The 24523-nt window shown below is 46.9% G+C and overlaps 1 protein-coding gene across 1 annotated transcript in view; it reads left to right on the top strand.

The window, feature by feature from the left end:
• The first annotated feature begins 3114 nt into the window (after positions 1-3114).
• Positions 3115-24523, top strand: part of LOC118918706 (short transient receptor potential channel 7) — a 42283-nt gene continuing 20874 nt past the window's right edge. The window contains exons 1-3 of the mRNA XM_036897760.2: positions 3115-3316; positions 11790-12023; positions 15078-15342. Coding sequence (XP_036753655.1) covers positions 3127-3316; positions 11790-12023; positions 15078-15342 — 689 coding nt within the window. The 5' untranslated portion in view covers positions 3115-3126. The remainder of the gene's footprint in view (positions 3317-11789; positions 12024-15077; positions 15343-24523) is intronic.

Here is a 24523-nt window from a genome sequence, read left to right as displayed (position 1 = left end):
GTTTTAGCCTGTCTCTCTCCACAAGAAAATCAGCAACTCTGAAGGGAAAGACCAACTCTTACAGCTTGTTTCATGTCCATCATCTCCAGTGCCTAGCATCTTGTTGTACACAGAAAGCACCCTAAAAGGGCTCATCGCATGAATAACCTAAGGACTCTGTGTAGGCCCCACTTTGTGAACCCGGGCATCTAAGCTCTTCCAGCATCAGCTGAGTTTCTTTTGAGTTTCCCCTTAGAGAAATTGCCTGAAGCCCTCCAGGGCCACACAGCAAGTGCTTCCTATGTGTCAGCTGCTGTTCTGCTTTGTGCATAGTATATAGTTCATTCCTTACAAAAAAAAAAAAAAAAACAGAAACAGACTCAGAAATGCAGAGAACAGACTGGTGGTTGTCCTAGGGGAGGGGGTGGGGAGATGGATGAAATAGGTAAAGGGGAAAAAAATTAGTGAGAATGTATGATATCTTGATCTGGGCAATGGTTATATGAGTGTATGCATATGTCAAAATTTGTCAAACTGTACACTAAGATTTGTGCATTTTATTTATTAAATTTAAAGTTAAAAGGTAAAAATAAAAAAGCAAATACAGAGAACAGACTGGTGGTTGCCACCAGAGAGGGGCATGGGGTGATGGGTGAAATAGATGAAGGGTATAAAGAGGTACAAACTTCCAATTATAAAATCAATTAGTCATAGGGATGAAAGGGCAGCATAGGGAATATAGTAACATCTTTGTATGTTGACAGAAGGTAACTACACTTATCGTGGTGAGCATTTAATAATGTATAAAACTGTCAAATCACTAGGTTGTACACCTGAAACCAATATAAAATTGTATATCAACTATATTTCAATTTTTGTTTAATCCCACACAAAGATAAAGCAAATAAATCCCTCAAACCAGCTGTTCTGAGGAATCCCAAGGCCTACTTGGGTAGTTGAGTGCAGATTCCTGCAGTCATGTGCCTCACCTGGGTGAGAAGACAGAAAGGCACTCCCATATCCTCATCCGGGCGTTCCCTGGGAGGTGCTACATAGAGGCCACTGATAAAGGACTGGGAAAACCCGGCCATCTGTCACTTAAGAGCTGTGTCCATCTCTATTTTCCCCACCTTTGTCTGACATTCCTGAAGCCCTGCTGGGACACACAAGACCTGGTTCCCCTGGCACCCTGCTCAGCCTACCCTCTCCCCCCGACCCACTCCCCACCCTGCAGCCAGGCTCCGCGTTCTCTCACCTCACCACTACCCCAGTGAGGACACAGTCACAGGGACAGTGGGAAGACTATTTAGGGACATCTCCTGGACACACCAAAGTATCCCAGGATCCTGGTTGGGAAATGGGGCTCCAAGATTCCAACACAGCTAAAACGTTGAAAAATCCAAACAAACTAGTTGATATATAAATCAAAATGACACATGGTTTAATTCAGTTTTTCACCGAATTTATGTTAGCTATTTTATTTGTCCTTATACTTAATTTCTGCATTTTGAATATAGCACATGTACCATGGCCAACAATGACCTACAGTCCCTATTTTGTAAACAATGAGGTTAAACATTAAGAGAAATGCTGCTTGTAAAACGTTTGCGGGCCCCATGGTTTACAGGTAAACATTTTTTTCCATTTCTGAAGTTACTCTACTGTCCTATGACATTTGACAATGCAGGTGAATTCAAATAAGTTTCTTCCAGCACAAGTAGGATTCCCAATGTCTGCACTTGAGATGCAATTTCTTTAAAAAGATAAAAACTTATCTTTTTAAAATTTCAATGGGTTCTAAGGCTTTAGAATCATTAACAAATCATGTTACACTAATAACTAGAATAATTAGAGTGGACGACAACCCTACTTAGGCATACTAAAAGGACATTATCGAGCTACCTGATTTATAAGTATTGTGTTGAACAGAGTCATAATTAGGGAAGTTTTACCTAGAGAAACCCCTGTAACTGATTTTCTACTGAACCAGTACTCTATCTCCTGGGTGACATTTCATTCCAGGACATTTCACTGAATGAGGCAGAATGTGAACCTCAGTTAACCAGTCGCTGGCTGTAACTGAACATTGCCCTGGAGGATGAACTGAGCCTCAGAAAAGGTTTCCCTCTTTGCTCTTGTCTTACAAGCATACCTGTGTAAGGGGTGAGAGTTGATGCTTAGATAAGGGTGATGGTAGTGACCTGTAAGAGACCCAAGTGAGTTTATTACGAGGGGTCAGCAAAGACTCACTGTGCAGCCCCCAGTTCAGTCCTAAAATATCTAAGTGGGCTTTGGATGGCAGGGACAGAGAAGATGTGACCAATACCTGCTCCCTAACAGGGCATCATTTGGGTCATTTCAGGCTTACATGAAACAATTGTACAACTTAATTATGCGCTGGGTCATTAGGAAAACTTCCATGTTTTAAAACAGTATCACAGAGGCTATGGTCTTTTCCTGTGCTACAATAAAATTACAATTTTTTAAATCAGAAAATAAAAGTCCCGTATGTCTGGAAACTAAATAATCTCTGAATTAAAAGTGAAACCAAAGGGAAATTACCAACTATTTATAACTGAGTATCAGTGAAAACTCTATGTTTCAAAATTTAAGGGAACACAACTAAAGCAGGACCTAGTAGGAAATGTATAGCTTTAAACAAATTTACCAAGATATAAAAAAGAATGAAAACAGATCATCTAAGTATAAAACTCAGGAAAATGGACAAAAGAGCAACAGAGCATAACCATACTATAGTGTGAAAATTCTGAACTCTGTAAGACAGATTGTTTTTTCCCCAGATCTGGAAGGACTAAGACTCATATCCATGCAGCTGGGGATGGCTGTGTAGTTGGCTGGTAATATGATGCTATGTTATTCATTTCTCCCATCACTCCCGCTAATCTTCTAAATAGGGAAAAACTGAAATCAGTAGAAAATAGATTTGGTCAAGCAGCATCTCACAGAAAAGTGCAAAGGACAATGTCTAGATTCGGTGAGTGGTTTCTGTCTAAGATGGAGGAGACGCTGGTTAAGCTAGCGGCAGAAGTGTTTTACAGAGAGAGACGGGCCCTCACCCAGAGCTGCCAGTTTAACATGTCTTGTATGTATTGTTTCCAGCTAGGAAGAACCCTGAGGAGCCCTTTCATGAAATTTGTAGCTCATGCAGTTTCTTTCACAATCTTCTTGGGATTGTTAGTTGTGAATGCGTCAGACCGCTTCGAAGGGGTTAAAACCCTGCCCAACGAGACCTTCACGGACTACCCAAAACAGGTCTTCAGAGTGAAAACGACACAATTCTCCTGGACAGAAATGCTCATCATGAAGTGGGTCTTAGGTAAGCAAGTCACTCTCTTTTATCCTCCCCTCCCCTGATTATAACACACATTATCAAACTCTGACTTCCGAACCTCTTCCTCTCCCCTTGAGCGCACTCTAGGCACACACTGGGGAGTGACGGACAAAACGGAGGTCAAGGCCAATGTCTGTATGTGCTGGTGTGCAAGGTGCACAGATCTGTGATACAAACGCTAATTTTGAAAGGAGATGTTTGGGGGAAATTCATTACATACTTTTCATTATACATGTAATGAAAGTGATTATAAAATGGCTTCGCATGGGAAAACATTATTTTGACCATTTAAATATAGCCTACTGGAAGCCTTTAGGAAAACGTTCTGCTTCTGAAAATGAGTATAAAATTGCACGGCTTAAGTGGTACTTTTGTTTTCATTTTTTCATTGAACACTGATATATAGTAGAATCATGATGATAAATATAAATCTAAAAAGTTATAGGATAACATTTTCTCATTATTTGTGTCAATGAACATAAGGAAGCTATGAATTCCTCTTCGTGGTGGTATCTGGTGCCGCCCAGGTCTGCCACTAATTGCCAAGGACACTGGTCCCAGTTTCCTCATTGTCTAGCTAAGGAGGGCCATGTCTCTTTTGCCCATCTCATAAGAACTTTTAATAATACGAAGCAACAAGATAAAATAAAACTAAAAAAGGTTAAAACTGTACATGGCAAAATGTGATAGAGGTGATCATGTGACCTACCTTGCGTGTTTCCCTTTACTTAAAGGACCATAGTCCTGTGCAGTTTCCGACGTCTGAAGATAGTTTCTTTTTTCTTTTTCTGTTTGTTTCTCCATCACGGCTGACAATGGAAGTCAGGATTCTTTTCTAAAACAGAACCACAAATGTAAAAGAAGATCAATTATAAAAATTAATAATAATGTCTTCGTATCTTCAGATACAGTCAGTATTCAAATTTCTTTGAGAAGGCAGATGAATAAATATCTGCAAAGCTTGCTTCCTCTCCTCCTTCAGGCCTCTGTTCAGGTTTTACCGTATTAGGGTAGGTGAGTAGGTAAGAACACGCCCCCTCACCTCCCTTTTCTGCCAAGGTGAAGTGTGAACAGACACCTGAAGGAACAGAGGAAGCAAGCTTTGCAGACTTCTGGGTGAAAAGCGCTCCAGACCAAAGGATCAGTTTATGTTAAAGGTTTAGATTCAGGAGCAGGCTGGACCTGCTTCACAGCAAAAAAAAAAAAACCGTAGGGTGGCTGGAGCATAATAAACAAGGGGAAGAGAGCAGAGATAAGGTCTCAGGCATAAGCAGAGTCAAATCACGTGAAGGCCTTGTAGGCCATGAAACAGAGCTTAGACTTTATTCTGAGCCTAGTGGGAAACCACTGGAGAGTTCTGCGCACGGAAGTGACATCACATGACGTAAGTTTCTAATGGATCGCTGATTGGTGTCTAGAGAACAGCTGACTCTGGGACATGAGCAGCAGCAGGGAGGTCAGTTAGGAGGCCACTACAGCAGTTCACGCAGGAAACGGGTGGTTTTGAGGAGGTGGTAGGTGGTGGTTACATTGTAAAAGTCAGTCAGTATTACTTATTATTGGATTTTCTGTGAGGTGTGAAAGAAAAGAGAGCAATCAAGGAAAATTCCATATGTTTTTAGCTTGAGCAATGGTATAATAGAAAACCATTCACTAAGACAGGAAAGCCCAGGGGAGCAGCAGTTTGGCGAGGGAGTAGAGAGGGAAACCAAGAGCTCAGTTTGAGATATCCTTCAGGTATCTAAGTGGGAATGTCAAGTAGCAACTGGATACACGTACCTGAAGCTCAGAGGAGAGGGTGGGGCAGGAGACATAAATGTAGGCATATCAGCATATTTACAGTAAATTATATGCTATCACCCCGACTGCAAATGTGGACGGATGAGCTGAGGACCAAGTCGTAAGGCACACCAACGTTAAAAGGATGGGAAGTTGAGAAGCCCCCAGCAAAGGAGACTGGGAAAGAGGAGAGCCGAGACAGTGGCATCCCAGGAGCCACAGGGACTGTGTCAAGAACGAGGGCGTGATCACTCCTGCCAGATGCTGCGGACAGATGGAGTAATGGGAGGCCTGAGACGTGACCGTTGAATTTGGAAGCCAACTTCCTGAGCAGCAAGAGGGAACGGAGTCCAGCATGCAGGTGGAGGGAGGACCTGACCTCAGCAGGCACATGGACCCTTCATTTACTGCAACAGGAGGGAAGACGGAGGTGGAGGCAGAGAGCAGGTGGCTTGAGAGATGCAGTGGTGGGAGCAATGGGGACGTTTTCTGATATTTCTTCTATTTTTCTCAATTTTTTTTCCTCAATAAATATTTTCTAGTCACTAAGCATTACATTATGTTTCAGGTACTATAACAGATAATGGGGAAGCAGCTATGTAAGATTAACATTATCTTATGTCTGCCTTCTGGAGCTCTATAATTATTATAAAATAATAATAACAATAATAATAGCCCTTGAGAGAAATATTCTGAGTGCTGTGGTCACTGTGCTCTTTGTGCTGCCCCCCCTGAAGTCCACAATCTCATCACTCTCTGCTCATCAAGAGGCCTGAAATGGCAGCAGGCCCCTAACAATGAAGTCTTTGAACTCTACTCCCAGGCACTGCTGGGAAGGCCTTGGACCAGCCAGAAACACAGCAGCACAGTCCTTTACTCCTCTACGCCCATAATGCATCATACTCACAAATGCAGAACTCTTAAAACCGACTGGTTATAAGAACACCCAAACCGTAACTCCCTCTCTGCCAGAAGCAGCCCTGGGGTTGAAGAGAAGTCTAGGACCCTAACGAGTCCAACCTGCTCTTTTCGGGGATGGAGAGGCTGACCACAGAGAGGCGAATGACTTGCCCACGTGTCCCTGCCTCTGCCCTTCCCACCCCCATGCCTCGGTATGTTCTCAGCACAGGAGCTAAAGTGACCCACTTAAAATGCAATCAGATTTTGTCACTCGGCCTCAAAACTCTTCACTGGCTTCCCGTCTCCCTCACAGTGACAGCCAATGTTGTTATAATAGCTTACAGAGCCCTCACCTCTCCATCCCTATGGCCTCATATCCCACCACCTTCCACCTCACTCACTGTTTCAGCCCGGCTGGCTTCCTGGCTTCAGTTTCTGCCTCAGAACCTTTGCTTGCACTGTCCCCTCTGCCTCCAAGTTCTTCCCACAGATAGCCTGGTTCGCTCCAGAGCTGCTTCAAGTCTCTGCTCAAAAGTTTCCTCAAAATGAGGCCTTTTTAAACGAACCTATTTAAAACTGCAAGTTCCTCCAACCTGTCTCCCTATTCTCCATTCTTTTTTGCATGTATCATACCAGTCAACCCTTCCGACAATACTACATGCTTTCCTTTGTTTCCTGCCTGCCTCTATTAATATTACTATTTCTGTAATCACACAGATGTGCAGTTGCCTCTCTTCATCTTCTGTCAGCCCTCTCCCCATGTGGCCAGCTGATTTTCCCAATGACCTCTTTCAATGGCCACGCAGTGTGACAATACCCTTATTTTCCCAACCCCCACTCCTCCTGGGCATGCAGGTCATTCCTTATGCTGCATACTTCTACAGAAAGATCAAACCCAGCTAGAAATACATTGTTCCTTTACTCTCAATGCTTTACTTGATTACCAGCAGAATGGGGGAAAACTCTAGATCATCAATCCAGAAGACTGAAGGCCTGAAGGGGGGCCTCTCACGGTCTAGTGGGCCCTCGCTGACCTTCCGTGCTACCAAGCTCCAAACCCACTCCCTGACCCTTGAGCCACAGTGGGCCTCCTGACCTTTCCCTAGAAGAGCCTGTTCTCTCTCACTGCCAAGGCCACCATCTGGAACACCCTGTCAGCCCCTCCTCCTTCACCTAGTTACTTCCTGATTCCGCATGCCAGGTGTCACCTCCCCCATGAATTCACTCCATTCGTCAACAGAGACAAGTTGTTCCAGGCACTCTACTGGGTCTCGTGATTATAATGCTGACTGCTCTTACCCCTGTGTCTCCACGAACAGTCCCCCAGACATTCTTTACTACAGCATCTGTCACCCTGTAGCCCTAATGCTTGAGGGCACATTGGTCTCCAGCACAAGACTGAGCTTGCTTTGGCAAGGATGGCATCTTCTTGGTCGTTGTATCCCCAGAATGGTGGCTGGCACACAGTCAACACTCAACAGTGTCTGTTAAGTGGGTGAATGAGTTCCTGACCAGTTAGAGCAAGCTTGTGCCTCACAGAATGCACAGTGGACAACAGCACAGTGGACAGCAAGGGCTCTGGACTGCCTGCATAGCTGTGGACAACTCACTTGCCATCTTCAAACATGAGTTTTTTTTCATCTGTAAAGAGGGATAATTACAGCAACTACCTTTCAAGCTATTAAGAAGATTTAGTGTTGACAAAGTGCTTACTGCAGGGTCTGGCACCTATCAGGTGTGCAATAATTGTTAGCTACTAAAATTAGAGAAGAGGAGGTAGAACTTTGTTGAGAAATTTTTAAATCTATTAATATCATCTTCCTGCCTGGAGAATGGATGAATCCTGAATGTATCTAAGGCCCCGATCTGTTGTAAAGGACCTGCCACTGGGATAGTAGTCGGGTGTTAGGGCTTGAGGACATATTCTCCCATCTGTGAGTTCACAGAACACCTGGCCTAATGGCTGAAAAGTTGACCTGAAAGAACAGCCAGGCCTCCCAGGAGGTGGTTTGGGAAGAAGTCTCTTCTGCTAGGGGCTCTGGGGCTCTGTAGCGGAAGCCACGGCCATTTAAGAAATGTGCATATTTAAGTCTCAGGGGATTTTGAAGGGTTAGACCTTCTGAATAGAATGTGACGCAGGGATGGGAGTGAACCACCTTTTGAATTGTCAGGCTCTATCTCAGCAGCCTGCGGGCCTCAGAACCTGCCCAAATGAGGCTACCCACCTTCCCCAAGGCTTCCCACCATTTCCCTGCCTGTTCCTCTGCCAGCCACTCCGACTGAGGATGAGTGACCCTGTTCTCTGGGCTCCAGGCATCCCTGAGTAAAAGGGATTCTGCCTCAAGGAGGGTCCAAGGGGCTCATCCTTCTCCCCAGAGCCCCCGGGCTCTAAATACTACTCTGATTGATTTGCTGGGAACAAGAGACCAAGAGGCTCAGCTTGGATATAAAATGCTGAACTAGCCTCAGCACCTTGGGAGCAGAGGGCCTAATTTCACTCACTAAAAAACTTAATTTCACACATCTCTTTTTTCATTAAGCATTCCTGCTGCTCAAACCTTTGGGCCCATTCTACTTTTACTCATGGCCTTGGAATAATTTTCATTAGTCTGTGTGAGTTAATATTTAAATTTAGGAAGACTGATGTGGGCATCTGACCACGGAGGAAGTGATCTGCAATGCCCAATGAGGAGCTACTCTATTAACGAGGGAAGTCAGTTTTCTATAAATAATTTGCATTTCAGATTTGTAGAGCTTTTAGTGTTTAAAATTACCCCAAAACCCCAAGGAAATCAAGGGATTTATCTAAAATGACAGATCCAGTAAGTCACCAAGCTAGAACTTGAACTCAGGGCTTCCTAAACTAAGGTGCTCACCCTGAGTGACTGACTGCCTGTGATTCTCCTAGTGCCCAACTAAAAGCAATTCCATTAAGATATGAGGAATTTTAATGGTGGGGGAAGAAAGCAACAAACATTATTTTTTCCAACCTGTAATGGTTTTTCTAATAACATTTTTAAAACATCTATTTCAACGGGCACAGATGAAAAGTACATTTCAGTGTTAAGAAAATCATTGCTTCACTGAACTAGCACACATTTTGAAAAGGCTAGCTTAAGAAGTGTGGCTTTGTTACAGACAGAAAGGCAAGGTGGGGACAGATGGTGTCAGGTACACTGTGAACAGACCTGTAATGTTTCCTATTGTGGGGACTCCAATTTGACACAGACACACAGATCTTAAAATCTGTTTCACCAAACAAAGCCACGACTTCTCTGCACAGCTGCTTTCAAGTTATTTTCCTCCTCAGAAAAACACTGTTTCAATTCCTTTTGTTTAATGGACCATTTTCACGAGAAAAAGGTAAGATTCTGAATAAAAGAGTCCCTGACGAGAGAAAAGATGATCAGCTCATCACTCAAATGTGGCCAGATGTGGGCCTGTGACCAAGTGGGCTATGCTTCAGCCCCATGACCGTTTGTCTGTCCCTGGTATCATCCTTGACTCCAGCTTTCCAGGCTGCTGGTTCCCCTAAGGCCACTATGCTACAGCGTGGTCATCTGCCTTTGTGCTTGAGATTGAGGTCTGGAGGAGGCAGAGGAGGGAACAGAAGCAAATGGTTGAGGTGGAACTGTTAGGGAACTTCTGGGTAGACCTGCCGTGGGAGAATACAGGATGTATAAAGAGTAGAAGGTCTGACAGCCTAGCTTTGCAGTCAGGACTTTTATCTTGGGGGTCATGAAGAATGCACAGCAGGGGAAAGTGACCGTGATCTGACCTGTAGCCTAGGAGGTAACAAAATGGAACTTCTAACTGAGAGGCAGGATGGATCTGACGTCACCGGAGGAGGATCTGCAGAACTGTGGTGGTCCACGGTGACAGTCCAAGGAGTCAGGGCTGCAAGAGAGGGAGCACTGGGCAATGGTGAGATGGGAGGCTGGGGGGCCAGTTTGGGACATATGCTATCTCTAGTGCCACCAGGACGTCACTTATAGCCTTTTCCTGCAGTGTGGAAATTCAGCTTTGAAACTCCAGAAAAACAGTAACATATTTACCTGTGGGGCATTTACAAGAAAATGAAGGACAAAGCTTAGGAGTGGATGCACTTATGCAAGGACAGAGGGAAGGAAAAGAATGGCTGAAACCTTAAAAAGCAGCAGCCTTTAAGGGATGGGGGGAAGATGAGGAGCAACAAAGGAAGCTGAGGAGAAGCAGTGGCAAGTGCAGGAGGCACCTGGGAAGGCTGGCCGGCACGTCCGGGGCGCAGGAGCCAGGGTAGTGCCAAGAGAGGCTGGCAGTGTTAAGCCTTTGCTAGGGTGTGGTCCGTGAGCTGGAATTGTTTCGCTAACCCACCAGTTAGCGATTCTGTTACCATTGATGTGGTAATCCCTCTGAAGTGTACAGGTTAAGGGAGGCATGGTGTAACATAGAATAGGCTGGTTCTGCATCAAATCTTTCCCAGGTCTGAATAGCTGTAAGACTCTGATATCATTTTCAAAATGTTCAAAAGTCTTTCACATATTTCCTACTTTGAACCCAATTTTATTTCGTGGAGGGGCAGAAAGTCATAGTGGTCAAGAGCAGGGACACTCCAGGGTCAGACCTTATGGATTCAAATTCCAGATCTTCTGCTTCCTAGCTGGGGCACAGTACAACTCTCTGTGCCTAACGAAACATTAACTATAAAATCGGGGAAATAACAGAATGTACTTCATGGGATTGTTGCAAAGATTTAAGGGAATTAATATAGACAGAACAGTGCCCAGCACACTGTTGGTGCTCAAACGGTTCTCAAATAGTAGTTAAGTTTTAATCATCTAATTTAGTTTTAACAATCAGTGAAGATGAAGGTAGAGGATAGCACTATTCGAAAGAACATAGTGCAAGTCACACATTTAATTTTAAATTTTCTAGTAGCCACATCATGAAAAAAAAAGGTGAAATTAATATTTAATTTAACCCAATATACCAAAACACTATCATTCCAAAAAGTGACTGAATAAAAAATTCCTGAAATTTTTACTCTTTTTGTATCAAGTCTTCGAAATCTGATGTGTATTTTACACTTACACAGCACCTCTCCATTCAACTGGCCACATTTCAAGTGCTCAATATCCACATGTGATTAGAGTGCAGGTATAGAAGGATACACACCAAACCGTTAGTCTAGGCTACCTCACAGGCTGGCTTTCCGGAGGGTGGGGGAACTAGTTACATTTTATTTACACACTTGTGCATTATTTACTATGTAAGGAGGACATACATTTATAAAATCTATTAAGCTGTAAAAGAGCAAGGGAAAAAACTAATAACCCAAAATCAATGCTCACTGCAACAATCATAGAAACAGAGTGAAGTATTCTAATATGGGAGTTAGAACCAGGTTCTAGGTCACATGTAGGACCTTCAGGAAGCTCTTTCTCATTCCTAGGCCTGTTTCCTTATATTTCGTTTAGAACTGTATGATTCCTTAAGAGTTCCCACTTCTTAAAAGGTATAAATGTCAGCCCTACACTTCTGTATTGCCTCCAAGAATCTATCAATGGCTGAGAACACTCACCCCGGGAGATGGTTTATCTGTAAGCAAATGGCCAGGTGACACATCTTCTCATCATCTGAAGGTGTCCTACCTCTGCCTTTGGAGACACGTTTTGTTTGCTGCTGGCTATCAACACCCTCAAGCTCCAAAGGGCCTACATTTACGTTTGTATCCCGGTTCCTTCCGAATCATCCCCCATGGTCACAAACTGAAAAACGAACCTGACTTTCTCTTCCGCAGGAATGATTTGGTCCGAATGCAAGGAAATCTGGGAGGAGGGGCCTCGGGAGTACGTGCTGCACCTGTGGAACCTGCTGGATTTCGGGATGCTGTCCATCTTCGTGGCTTCCTTCACCGCCAGGTTCATGGCCTTCTTAAAGGCCAGTGAGGCCCAGCTGTACGTGGACCAACACGTGCAGGACGACACGCTGCGCAACGTCTCACTTCCGCCGGAAGTGGCGTACTTCACCTACGGTGAGCCGGAGGGGACTGGGAACCGGTGCGCCCGTGGGGCGTGGCTGGGGCCCTTGGCGTGATGGGCCCTTGGCGTGATGGGCCCTCGGCCTGGCTGGCCCCAGAGCTGAGGATTTGTACTGCGGACGACGTGGTCATCTGGACTCCCAGTGCAGACACTCTCCCCTGAAAAAGGTCCACTCCCCGCAGTATGACCAGCTGAATTAACATAAGAACTCAAATCTTTGTGTTAAGGATGATTTTAGAAAGACTCTTTAGATCTTTGTGGGGGTTTTTTTTTCTATTACTTTTTAAAGAAAGATCTTGTTTCTGATGTGGATCCAGAGCACAAAGGGGAAATGTACATTTGGGAGGATTTTCTTTCTATATTTGATCCCTGTGCAAAGATAAGTCCTGCTTTCTCAGACTGAAAGTTCTTTTCTTGTGGCAAAATACGTTCTTAGGAGATGCCTTAATTCTTTCAGAAAAGGCCATACAGTGTGAGATTGAAGCCACACAGCTCCTGTGACCTCAGAACCTTCATGGTCAGGTATAGCAACCCTGCAGGTTGGCCACTTAACGCAAAACTTTACTTACTGCACAAATTCAATGTAGGTTGTGTTATGCAGATTACGTTGCATGTAAATATGATAGGGAAACACCCACTGAGAAATGAGTCTTGTAGTATTACAAATCATCCACTATTCATTTCTCGGTTTGACAAATTCAGACTTTTCAAAACAAAATGGTTTACTTTCCCCTTTGCTGCTCAGGATTCATTAATGAAAGATGAGAGAACCTTGATACAGCCTTAGGTGCTTTTCTTAATGCCATGTTCAGGCTGCAGTATTGTCCACTTGTGAATTCTATTCCTTTTATGGACTGTATTAGGGTCTCACCCCACCCAGAGTATTGCACATTATTGTCCTTGTTTTGTGGTTCACCCTATGCCTTTAGAGATCTCTGGATCTCCGAAGGTTCACTGTTGTTCCAGTTGTGGGGAAAGAGAGCCCTCTTGTGGCCAGCTAGGTAGTGGTCCCTTCCAACCTCCACAGTACCAAGTAGGCAGATACCAATTTTTCAGGTCCCAATAGGGCAGTTTTTCTCAAGGATAGAGCTCCAACAAGAAAATCCCTTTGTCTGAATATCACAATGCTGTTTGCTTTTACACGCATCACAACTTTTAAAAGCCGGCCCAAATAGGCTATTTTTCACTAAAATTCCTGACCTGGTCACCAGGGTCTGACAACAGCTAAATCTATTTTAACAGATTTTAGGAGTGGCTTTTATCATTACAGCTTAGGTTTAAGATGGTAAATTATAGGGGGCAGAAAAAAGAAATTCCTTATTGGTGTCTGTTTGAAGAAGCCAAGTCTTATTTCATGTTATCCAAATGTGTTATTTATTCAAAGTGAGCGACAGATAGAGTGGAAAAACATAATTTGGTCTTCCTACTTGTCTTTCCTGGTCTTCTGTGTTATGACCTTGATGAGAACATAGAGTCTATAATTTTATTATATTTCTAAATGTAATTGAGAATGCACTTTGTGAAACTATGGCAAATAGAGGCCTTGATTCCCTTTGTAAAGGTTTCTTACTGCTCCTTATTATAATTGTTTAACAGAGTCTAGCTTTGAAAACAAAGAACAAAATTTCTCCTCTTCCAGCTCCCTTGGGGTGCCAAGAATTGCTACATAATATCCTTGCTATCTGCATTTATCTGGCTCTGAAAAGGACCCCATACCCCAAATCTAATCTTAAAAATGGCAACAGTAATATCTACTCTACAGGGTTGTTGTGAAAATTACAGCTAATGTAAGTGGAAGGGCTAATTTAGGTTTCTTGATGTTTCTCAATTGAAGTTTCACTTAGCATTTCCCAACAGGGACCCCACTGGCATATTCAGCAGAGCAATTTTCATGGATCGGTCTGTCTGGAGCATTGCAGCATGTTAGCACCCCAGTAATATTCCTACCCCGTCATTCTGACAACAAACAGCAGATGCCTACAAACACTTCCCCAGGAGAAAGGTGCTGCCTGCACAAGAGAGTCACTGTACATCCGGCTTTTTAGCGGTAGACGCTGCTCCTTGTATCATTAGAACTGCAACAGGAACACTTTACAGGCTTGTTCTGCGGTAGGAATACACCCAGGCAGCTCAGACCCTCACCACACGCAGAATCTCTCCAGCTCAGGACGGGTCTCAGGACTCTTGCCACCCGGGATGGAGGCCTTACCTCAAGCAAGGAGCAGTTCTCCCAGACACACGCTGCCTATGAAATAAAACTCAAGAGCATTTTCTCAGGCAATATCCTCCAGTTCCTGGCCCACTTGTGGGCACATTTATTCTGATTTGTAGCTAGTGGATATTTGCGGTTAGGATTTTATTCCATCACTTAACATTTATCAGTACCTGCTGTGTGTCAAATCCTATGCTAAGCACTTTACATATATGATTTCATTTCATCCTTTTTACAGTTAGTGTGTGAGGTTGATATCCCCAATTTACAGATGGGGACAATGAGGCTCAAAAAGATTAACTGATTTGCTCAGAGTCACACAGCCAGTGAGTAGAAAGGCTACTTTCAACCTCGGGTCTGCCTAGATTCCAAGTCCATGCTCCTCGCCACTACCTCCTCGTGGTACTTGCCCAGAAAATGGGACAGTCCCTGCTTGTGGAGCTCAAACACCAGTAAGGAGGACAGAACAGCAAGCAGCACCGACAGAGGGGTGCAAAGGATACTGTGGGAGCAGAAAGGAGTAGGGAACCTGTCCCAGCCATCGGGGTCACAGAAGGCTTCCTGAACAAGATGGCATCTGAGCAGAGCCTTGAAGGATGACTGAGCACGAAGCAGACCCTGAAGTGATGGAGGGGCGTCTCAGGCAGACGGGCCAGCGTGTTTCAAGAGGGAAGGCGGCGCCTTCAGAGTATTGGGATTAATGTGAGAAGGGATATAATTTAACGACAAGGGCAGGTATGGCAAGCGATAGGTTTACAGACCTCTAAATATGCCTAACTGGGTTCTCTTCCAGAGCAGATCCTGTCCCCCAGTAACCCAGATTGTTTTCTTTTAGCCCGGGACAAGTGGTGGCCTTCAGACCCTCAGATCATATCAGAAGGGCTGTATGCAATAGCTGTTGTGCTGAGCTTCTCTCGGATCGCGTACATCCTGCCAGCCAATGAGAGCTTTGGGCCCCTGCAGATCTCACTGGGGAGGACTGTGAAAGATATCTTCAAGTTCATGGTCATTTTCATCATGGTATTTGTGGCCTTCATGATTGGGATGTTCAATCTGTATTCCTACTATCGAGGTGCAAAGTACAACCCAGCATTTACAACGTGAGTATCCCAGGGCTCTCCCTGAGGGTTACTTTGGGCTTCCCAGGAATCCTTGGGAGTCTCTTGCAAGTGTCTCCTTGATGAGACTCAGGTTTCCTTGGTATTTCTAAAGGTTAAAGGCAACTTTATTCAAGGGTGGCTTAGAGTTGAGGTTCTGGAGCTGGAAGAACAGAAGAGCTCATTAAATCCTCACTTTCCCACACAAATTGCATGCTGTGTGGCCATGAGCATGTTCCTTAACGTCTCTGATCCTTAGCTTCCTCATCTTTAAAATGAGGACAATAGTAGTACCTGCTTCATAGGGATATGAAGATTCAGTGAGATGACACAGCTGCCGCACAATAAACTCAAAGAATACGAGGAATTATTATTATATCCATTATTATTGTCTTAGGCTGTGTTACCTAGAAAGCAGAGCCCTGGGCAAATATGGTATGCCAACACTTTATTGGAGCAAGGGGGTTACAATCCAAATAAAATAAGATGGATAGAAAAAAGAAGGTGAGGTGTGGAAGGAGGGAAAGCAAATACAGGTTGCTGACCAGGCCACCACCCACCAGACTGTGCAACTGGGTCATGATTGACTTCCCTGGGGAAGTCACAGGGAAACACTACGTCTCAGAAGACCCCAGCAGCATGAGAAACAGAGAATGGACCAGCCAGATCCTTCCCATCTGCTGTCTCTCATTAGTCAAATTCACTGTAGGACACGAACTCACCTGCACTTGCAGGGCGGCCCCTGGGGAAGCCCTGGCTGCACAGCACGAGAGCCGGTCTGCAAGCGGGTGCAGGAAGCAGCTCCCTGTACCTGGCTGGGCAAGCCAGCACCTGTGCATGGACACCCAGCAAGTCCCACAGCATCATGGGGCTTGGCAGCAGCAGGCAAGGCCCAGACAAGAGAGCCAAAGGCCTGTGCAGGGACATGAGGCAAAGCCCTGTCAGCTGACTGACCTCGGGGTTCAGAAGCAGCTGCTGCAGGCAGAGCAAGACAATACCATGGAGGTGGTGTGGGAGCTTGCTGAGCCTGCGTCTGCAAAGACCCAGAGCTCCTCCCCTCTGGAGAGGATGCCGGGTGGTCTCCTGGAGGGCCATCAGCAGCTCTGAGCAGCGGCCTAGTGGAGGAGGCAGGCACGCCTGAGCTTACATCCTGGCACAGATACTTACTGGCTGATGACCTTATGCCAGGTCACTTGATTTATCTGAGCCTCTGTGTCCTCACCTATAAAATGGAAATAACTTTCCACCTTGATCATAACAACCTTTGTGAATAAATGAGGAAGTCACACAAAGTGCCTGAAGCCCAGAAGGGATTCCAACCTAGGTCCTTCCCCCAGGCCTGCCCAGGCCCGGAGCTTCTTGCCTTCACCAAGCTGTTGCCCCGAATCTGGAGGGAAGGGCAGTGAGGTCTCTAGCCACCAGCAAAGCCCTGGGACCAGCGGGGCTAAGCACTTCCTGACACCTGTCCCCAGACACCCTGAGTGGCCCGGGATTTGTTTTGCAGCCACACAAGTCCCAGAGCAATCCCTGCCTGGCAGCAGGACCTTACTGTGCTCTTCCTCCGGAGAAGCCTTCCTTCAAGGGAAGCTCCTTGTCTCTAGAACCCAGACCAAGGGCAGTGAACCCTGTGCCCCTTGGCTCAGAATCACAGACCGCCCTGCCCAAGTGCAACTACCCAGAAGGGTGGGATCCTCGTGCTACTGAGCCACAGAAGCCCTTCTCTGAGGCAGTTTGTATTCACAGAGAGCTGGTGCCCTGCGCAGTGCTGAGAAATGCCCCTGAAGGGTGCCTGGCTCTGCCCCTCAGCCCCCAGCACCCCACAGCTCAGACAGACTGGGGTTTCAGTTGAGCGCTTCTCTTACTGGTTGGGTGGCCATGGGCAAGTGCTGAAATCCCCTGGGCCTCAATTTCCCCAGCCCTAAAGTGAGAAAACTAAGATGGCAAACTTCCCAGGATTGTTTGTAAAGATAGAATAAGAAGAAACAGGATCAGATACAGGGCTTAGCATACATAATGTTTCCATGGACGGCAGTGATGATAATGGAGATGGTGAGGAAGGAAGAGGGGGAAAGATACATTGCAAGAAAAGATGCCTAGGTACTGATTTGGCTCTAAAGGACCCTTTCTGGGCAGTGGCCTAGTTTGCAAACTGTCCACCAGGCCAGACCAAGTGCATTATTGAACCAGTTGGACTATTTCATATCATGTCAAAACTCAGTTTCTAACTATTGGAGGAATGAAGTAAACTTGAATCACCCAAAAGCAAATTTGCCCTAAATCTACTAGAAGCAAAGTGGAAAATATCCTCTCAGCACGGGATGTACTGTTGTTAAACAACAGTCAAGATGTCCGTCAATAAACAAAGGCTCTTAACCCTCTGTGGTCAGACCCTCACGTCCCTCCTGTGTTTCCAGTCTAGCCCCGGGCCTTGCACACAGTTATGCTTCATGAATGAGAATGAGAAAAGGAACAGGAGAAACGAAGTCAGATTCAAGCGACAGGCTGCAAATCTGACCACATGGACTTCTGCCCGTTTCTGCCGCCCCGGGGTTTCTGTGCAAGCCCCCTTCCTTCTCTTTACAGGGAACCGGTACTGGCAGGACTGACCGTCCTGTACAGCAGGACCGACCTGGCCACAGCTCTCAGCGAGGTGCAGCAGAGCTCATCCGCAGAGGGAGCCTCTAAGCTCAGGACAAGGTCCACAAAAGGTGAAATCTGGAGAAAGGGGCCCAGCACCTGGCTTGTCCCATGAGCCATGAACCAAACGGAGACTCTGCAGACCCAAGCCACCCAACCAAAGGGTCCCCCTGGAAGGGGGAGGGAAGAAAAGGTGTGGCAACGCCAAGTGCAGTAAAGAGAGGACAGGATATTTATCACCTTGCCGGTTCCTAAAATGGGAGGTGCAGCTGTGAACAGAATTTGATTGAACAGGAAAACGGTCAGTAGAGCAGTGGAGTGGAGAGGAAAGAATGGATTTTTGTAAATGCCACCTTTGACCTTTTGACTGCTCTCTGGAGTGCATCACCCAAAGAGATCTTTGATAAACAAAAAGCCATGTCAGGATAAATGAGACCGGAACTCGAGGGGGCTCAGAATGGTTCCGGGACTGAAGTGGATTGACCACTCTTGGGGGAATGCTTGCTTCGAGTGGCCCCAGGCACGCCGCCCTGCTAGGAAGCTTCCCTCAGGCCCACCCACAAGAGGCCTTCCCTCCTGCGGACTCCGGGCTTGCAGGGTAAAACGGGCCGCCTAGTCTGTTCCTGTGAAGTTGGAAGACTCAATCCTACAGAAGAGAAATTTGGACCGGAGCACACTGCAGGGATCCTATCCTATCTTTGACCCCCCCAACCCCACCCCTACGTGTTCATGGATGGCGTTCACTCCTTAAGGCTGTTCAGAAGTCCACTTTGAAAGTCAGCTGTTAGGAACCAAGACACAGCTGCTCAGAAGAGCCCTGCTCCCCTTCGGGGTGTGGCCCCACACTAGGTCATGAAAGCCAGTCCTACCCAAATCCCTTGAGTTATAGTACTGTCCCAAAAGGGGAGGATAGGGATATTCTGGGACAAAAGAGAAGGTTTCTCTACCAACCACAGACACCCCAATCCCCAAAGTCCTTCCCTAAGCCCCAGAGTGTCCTGGGGATTATCTGGGGAGATGTCTAAACTTGGGACTTACCACCCCCACCCCCACCCCCAGAGAGAGTCTAATTGCACTTGTTCCAGGATAGGGCCCAGAAATCTGCCTTAACAAGCCACTGGGGGAATCTGACAGGCGGGCCCAGGACCACATGTTAAGAAATACTGAACTAATACAACCTCACCATTACTCAGATGGGAAGACAGAGGTCACTCTGCTATGTGCATTTCAAAAGGGAAAGCTTGCTAGCCGAAGTGAGGGTCTGATTGGTAGAATCTCGGCCCTGTGCAGGGGGGAGTATGGGGGGTTTTTGGCAAGCACTAGTCAGAATAGGTAGCCAGACCCTGCAGGGAGCAAGCTCCGGAGTCAGATTCTATGAGCAGATCCCAATTTGTCAGCCTCCCTGCCCTTCAGAACCAGGGTTCTCTCAAAGGTCTGGGTTATTTTTCACAGTTGCTCCTGTGTCTGGGGCTGGCCTGAAGCTAGGAGCAGGGGCGTGTGTACGGGGGTCTGGATTGGTGAGCTATGCCTGTCTGCACAGGACAGATTATACACCTGCTGGGAGCACATTATCTGCAAGGGACTTCGTTAGAGACTTCCAGTGACGGAAAGGAGGAAGAGAAGGTGGTCAGGCACACTTCATGCCCTCAGAGGACAAAATCAAAGTATCCCAAGACGGGGACAGGGGTGAGGAAGTGGAGAGAAAATCACCCGTGAACACTCCTTCTTCAAGAAAGTCTAAATTCTCCATTCGGACTATTAGTAATTTTGTTCTTAATGGGAACTTACCTTTGATTTTATACTGGAAGTCAGTAGACAGATAGAATTTGCTTTTTGGAGGTTCGTTTGGTAGCCAGCTTTGCTGGAATGTACACATTCCATAAATCAACCACTTTCTGCTTAGAAACTGCATGGGAACCCTGGGCTCCCCCCACTCAGGTCACAATGTCAGAGAAAGAGAGACAACAAGTCCTCGGCTCGCTGATGACATACAAGTGGGCGAGAATGCACAGAAAAACAATAGCCTTCCGTGTACTGAGAGAAGAATGGGGGGCTGGGGGCGACGAGGTGACCCCCAGCAGGGAAGTGAAGGGCTCTCCGACACACTCCGGATGGGCTCCTGATTCCCCCTTTGGGCGAACTTGGACTCCCCTACTTTATTCTGATTGGAGATTAAACGTGGGCCCTGCCCCTGAAAAGATGATCCCGGCTGATCTTTTCTGCAGACTGTTGTGGAACCAGCTTCATATCATAGCTGGGTTAAGACTTTTCTAATCAAAAACAATACCTCTTCTAAGGTTTTTCTGTCTCCCCAGGAGTCATTTTAATGGAAGGAGCTTCAGCAGTGCTAGACAAAATTAGAAGCTTCCATTTTCCCTTGACAGTGATGGAAAATTTCCCCATTCTATAAAGGGAGGGAGTCATATGCCCACTAGGGGCAGGAGGCCCTGATTCAGCTCACCCGACTCAGCAAGGCCACAGAAAAGCAGCTCCTCCCTGCCAGGCGGGCACTGGGGCTGAGGACAAGGCTCCCTAGGACTCCCACACACACCCCACCCAGGGCTACTGCACCAGCCGCTGTGGAATAAGGGGTGACAGACACGTGACCCGCTCTCATTTAATCCACGCAACAGTGGAATGACATAGATTCTACGACCAGAAAACTAAGGCTCAAAGAGATTCTCGCCTCGCCCAAGATCAGAGCCACGAAGAGGATCTGAGCACAGACCTGCATGACTCCAAGCCCATCTTGCAACTTTTGACCTGCAATTCCCAAGAGTGGGACCCCTACTCCCACACCAGGACCTATGCTCTGAAGTGGAGGCTGAGTCTCTTTAAAAGTTGGGTCACTTTGCTGTGGTAGTAAATTCTAAAGACTAGCATATTAAATTTGGATTTTTATGATCATTAAAAACCTGATGATTTTGCACACCTCGTCCCCGAACATGCAGCCTGGGGTTGTTCTCTGGGCAAGGCAGGTTCCTACTCCGGAGTGTGTGCATGCACTTGACAAACACTATGCACTGCTCCCTGCCAAGTTCTGTGTTGGGCCCTGGGATCATACAAACTAATATAATCCTCCTCCTGTCCCCAAGGAACTGTTAAACAAGTGGGGCATAAGGGAAGAAAAGCATCAGCTCTTACACCACGTGATCATCACCACCGGGTACTTGGCAGCGCAGTGAGAAAGAGGCACTGAACTCTGCCTGGCAGGGCCCGGGAAGGCTTCATGGAGGGAGTGACACTAAACCAAGCGTCTTGGGTGACTAGGAGGGCATGCCAGCCTGCTCAACGTGTAAAGGACAGGATGCTCTTTGAGAACTGCAAGTAGGCAAGAGGTTGGGGAAATGGCAGAGGACTAAATAAGACAACCCAGGACTTTGTAAGTCCTGGTAAATCCCGTCTCCGCTGAGGCCTTTTTAAAAGGAGCAAGACATGATCAGATCTGCCCTCAGGAAGAGCGCTGTGGCCACTGTGCGAGGGCTGGGGGAAGGGGCGAGGGAAGGCCGAGCTGGGCCTGAGCTTGGTGGTGGGATTTTATGATAAGCAAAAGCTCCCCTCATGGAATTTGCAGACTATTTGGGAGGAGATGTTAATCAGAGTCACAGAATGAGGGTCTGTTTGCAAGCTGAGAGCATGTTCTGAAAGAAAGGAACTTGAAAGAGAGGCAGCTCCAAAGGAAGCCAAACTAGATCCATAGGAAGCTGGGGCAGGAAGCCCTGTGAGAGAGGATGCGGTCCTGAGGGAAGGGAGTGGCCGCGGGGACGGAGGAGGTCGGAGGGGATGAGGCGCGGAGACTGGACGTGGGGCTGCATGAGGGCAGGAACATGTTCTCGGGTTTGACATTGGGGAGGCTCTAGAAGGACTTGGGGGAAAGGGTCAAGGAGAGTATGATGCGGAGGAGGGCAGGTCCCTGGTGCTCCGTGGAAGGGACAGGGGCTGTGACCTTCCCCAGGGTCCACGGCCAGCACTGCTGGAGGCAGCCACTCAGAGCTGGGGGAAGGCGCCGAGCCTTGGTGAAGTCTGTGTCCTAGAGGACCGGAGAAACCGCGGGGCCTCGAGGAGGACCCGTGCTCTGCACCAAGGGCCAAGCAGAGACTTGCTGAGGGGACAGTGGGCTCATTAGCTACAAATGCCATACGTGCTTTGCAAACAGAAGACCAGAGCCTGAGACTCGCCAAAGAAGGAAAGGAAGGGAGACAGTCAGTGGGCCTTACAGGCCCAGACACCTCCAGAGAGAATGATGCGTCAGAGGGGGACCCTGATGGCAAAGGGCGATACCCCTGGGAAGGTCCAGCGGCGCAGGGGAGGCCCTCTGGAGCCGCGTGAGGCTGGATCACATTGCCTGCCCTCATGAGACTCACCAGAACCAAGGGTTCGTCAAGAGAAAGCAGGGAAAGGCCGCGGGGTGGCATCGTAGGACCGTGGCGCACCACCATGTGCTTTGAGGGGAGCCGCTGAACGTGTTTGTAGGTGGGAGCGTGGGAGGGAGCCGGCCTGCTGTGTGTACGGAGAGCAGATTCTCCCAGGCTCCTGGGTCAGTGTTGACATACAGGCATCTTTGATACAGAAGTGCTTTATCATATTTTCTTATATTTCGATAGTTCTAATCTTACCTTTCATTTGTTAAATTCTAGTGAGGCATAAGGGTTTGGGGGAATGCAAGAGCTTATTCTGACCATTTTTGTGTGAAGAAACCAGTACAGAGAGACTCTGAGACTTGATGGAGGAGACAGCAATGGGCCCCGAGGGCCCGGGTCAGGGTCAGAGAGGCTGGGCATCTGGAAATAGCCTTCATGTATCAAAAATCAGCTTAGGTCTAAGGTGAGTTCTTATCTTTGCATAACTCCCCAGTAAGTGAGAAAAATAAAAATGTTTTCCTGGACTGCATTACAATGATTATGCCTATCATAGTGGGCATTCTACTATCATATGATGATCATTTATACTTTTCCCTCATGTTTATTCATGACATGAAATTTTAAAGACCCAGTAACTTGGAGTGTCTGGAACAGGCTGCAAGCCCACAAACTTTTGAGAAAGCCTTGACGATACATAGAAAATATGCTTTTTTTGATGATACCTTCACAGCATATCTTCAGGTGCTCCCCCAAGTCCCCCAGCCTGCTCTCCAAGCCACCCTACCTATTTATCCACATTAACATTCAATTCTAGGATGGGAATAAGGCTTAAGCTGTTGGTCCTCAAAGTGACAGAGTGTCAGGAATCTGAACTCTCCAGGGTCAGCTCTAAAGATGTGATCAGAAGGGACAGTGCTTAGGGTTATCTGCAGCAAGCTGGCAAACAACAAATCGCCTTGTGCCTCGATTTCCCAGCATTCAATCCTTCATTGACAAAAGACATTTACTAGATCCCTACCATGGGCCAGGCGCTGTCTGCACACTGGTGACGGGGCAGCCGGCAAGTCAGCAGGAGGGACCTGCCCCGTGGAGGTCACATTCCTCCATGAAGGGGAAAGAGGGAGAAGAATAAAAGAATAAACAGACCACTAAGATCATTCCTGATTAAGAGCTGGAAGCTAGGGAAGAAAGTAAAATGCTGTACAAAAGGGTAGTTAGGGGAGGCCTCCTTCCGTCGGGGTGGTCAGAGAGCCCAGCTGAGCACGTGGAAATTAAGTTTAAAGCCCAGGGGCTGAGAAGAATGAGGAGGATGGCCAACTGGAAAGGACAGGGAAGGGCATTCCAGGCAGAGGGAACAGTGGATGCACCGGGCCAGGAGCGCAGTGCCCTGAGTGAGGGGCAGCCAGCGGAGCTCCAGGAGGTGGTCAAGAGTCAGACGAGGACAGGCTTGGAGGCCTTGGTCGGGTGACTGGGTTCAGGTCATCAGCCTCGGGAAAACCACCAAAGAGGAAGGACAGGATCTGATCTGTATTTTTAAAGGGTTGTTCTGAGAACTGATCGTAGGGTGTATGTGTTCTTTGGTCTGATGCTGAAGCCTACTGCAGTTAAGAAAGAAAGAAAAAATAGCACTAATAATAAAAGTAGTAACATGTATTGCATATGTGTTACATGCCAAGCAGTATTTTATGCACTTCACATTCTATTAACTCATTTAATCCTCACAACAACCTACCAAGTAGTGATTGCAGCTTTCCCATTTTACAGCTAGAGAAAAAAGAGGCCCAGAGAGACTAAGTTATTTGGCCAAAAGCTCACAGCCAAACCCACGATTGCCTGACCTTAGGACCTGCCCTTCACCTCACCAGGGCCCTGCCTCAACACTAAGGTCACGTTCCAGCAGGGATTCATGTATTCATTCAATGGACATTGAGTTTACTGAGTTCATTCAGTGTGCCAGGTTCCGTACTAGGTTCGGTGTTTCAAGAGTGAAGAAAACACAGCTCTGCCCTCAAGGGGCAGCCAAGCTACCAGGCGTAGGGTTTGACCCTCAGGATGAACACATCTGTGCTCCACAGGCTTTGTACTTCCCGTTCCCTGGCACTGACCCTGGGGCTGGCCTCCCCTACTTCTGGACTAAGCCAAACTCCTTGTTTAGGACCCGAGATAAACCTGGCGGTGACTCAGAG

The sequence above is a fragment of the Manis pentadactyla genome, chromosome 13 (assembly GCF_030020395.1).
Source record: "Manis pentadactyla isolate mManPen7 chromosome 13, mManPen7.hap1, whole genome shotgun sequence".
Taxonomy (NCBI): domain Eukaryota; kingdom Metazoa; phylum Chordata; class Mammalia; order Pholidota; family Manidae; genus Manis; species Manis pentadactyla.
The sequence above is the reverse complement of the archived record's forward strand: the minus strand, read 5'-3'. Positions and strand labels throughout refer to the sequence as shown.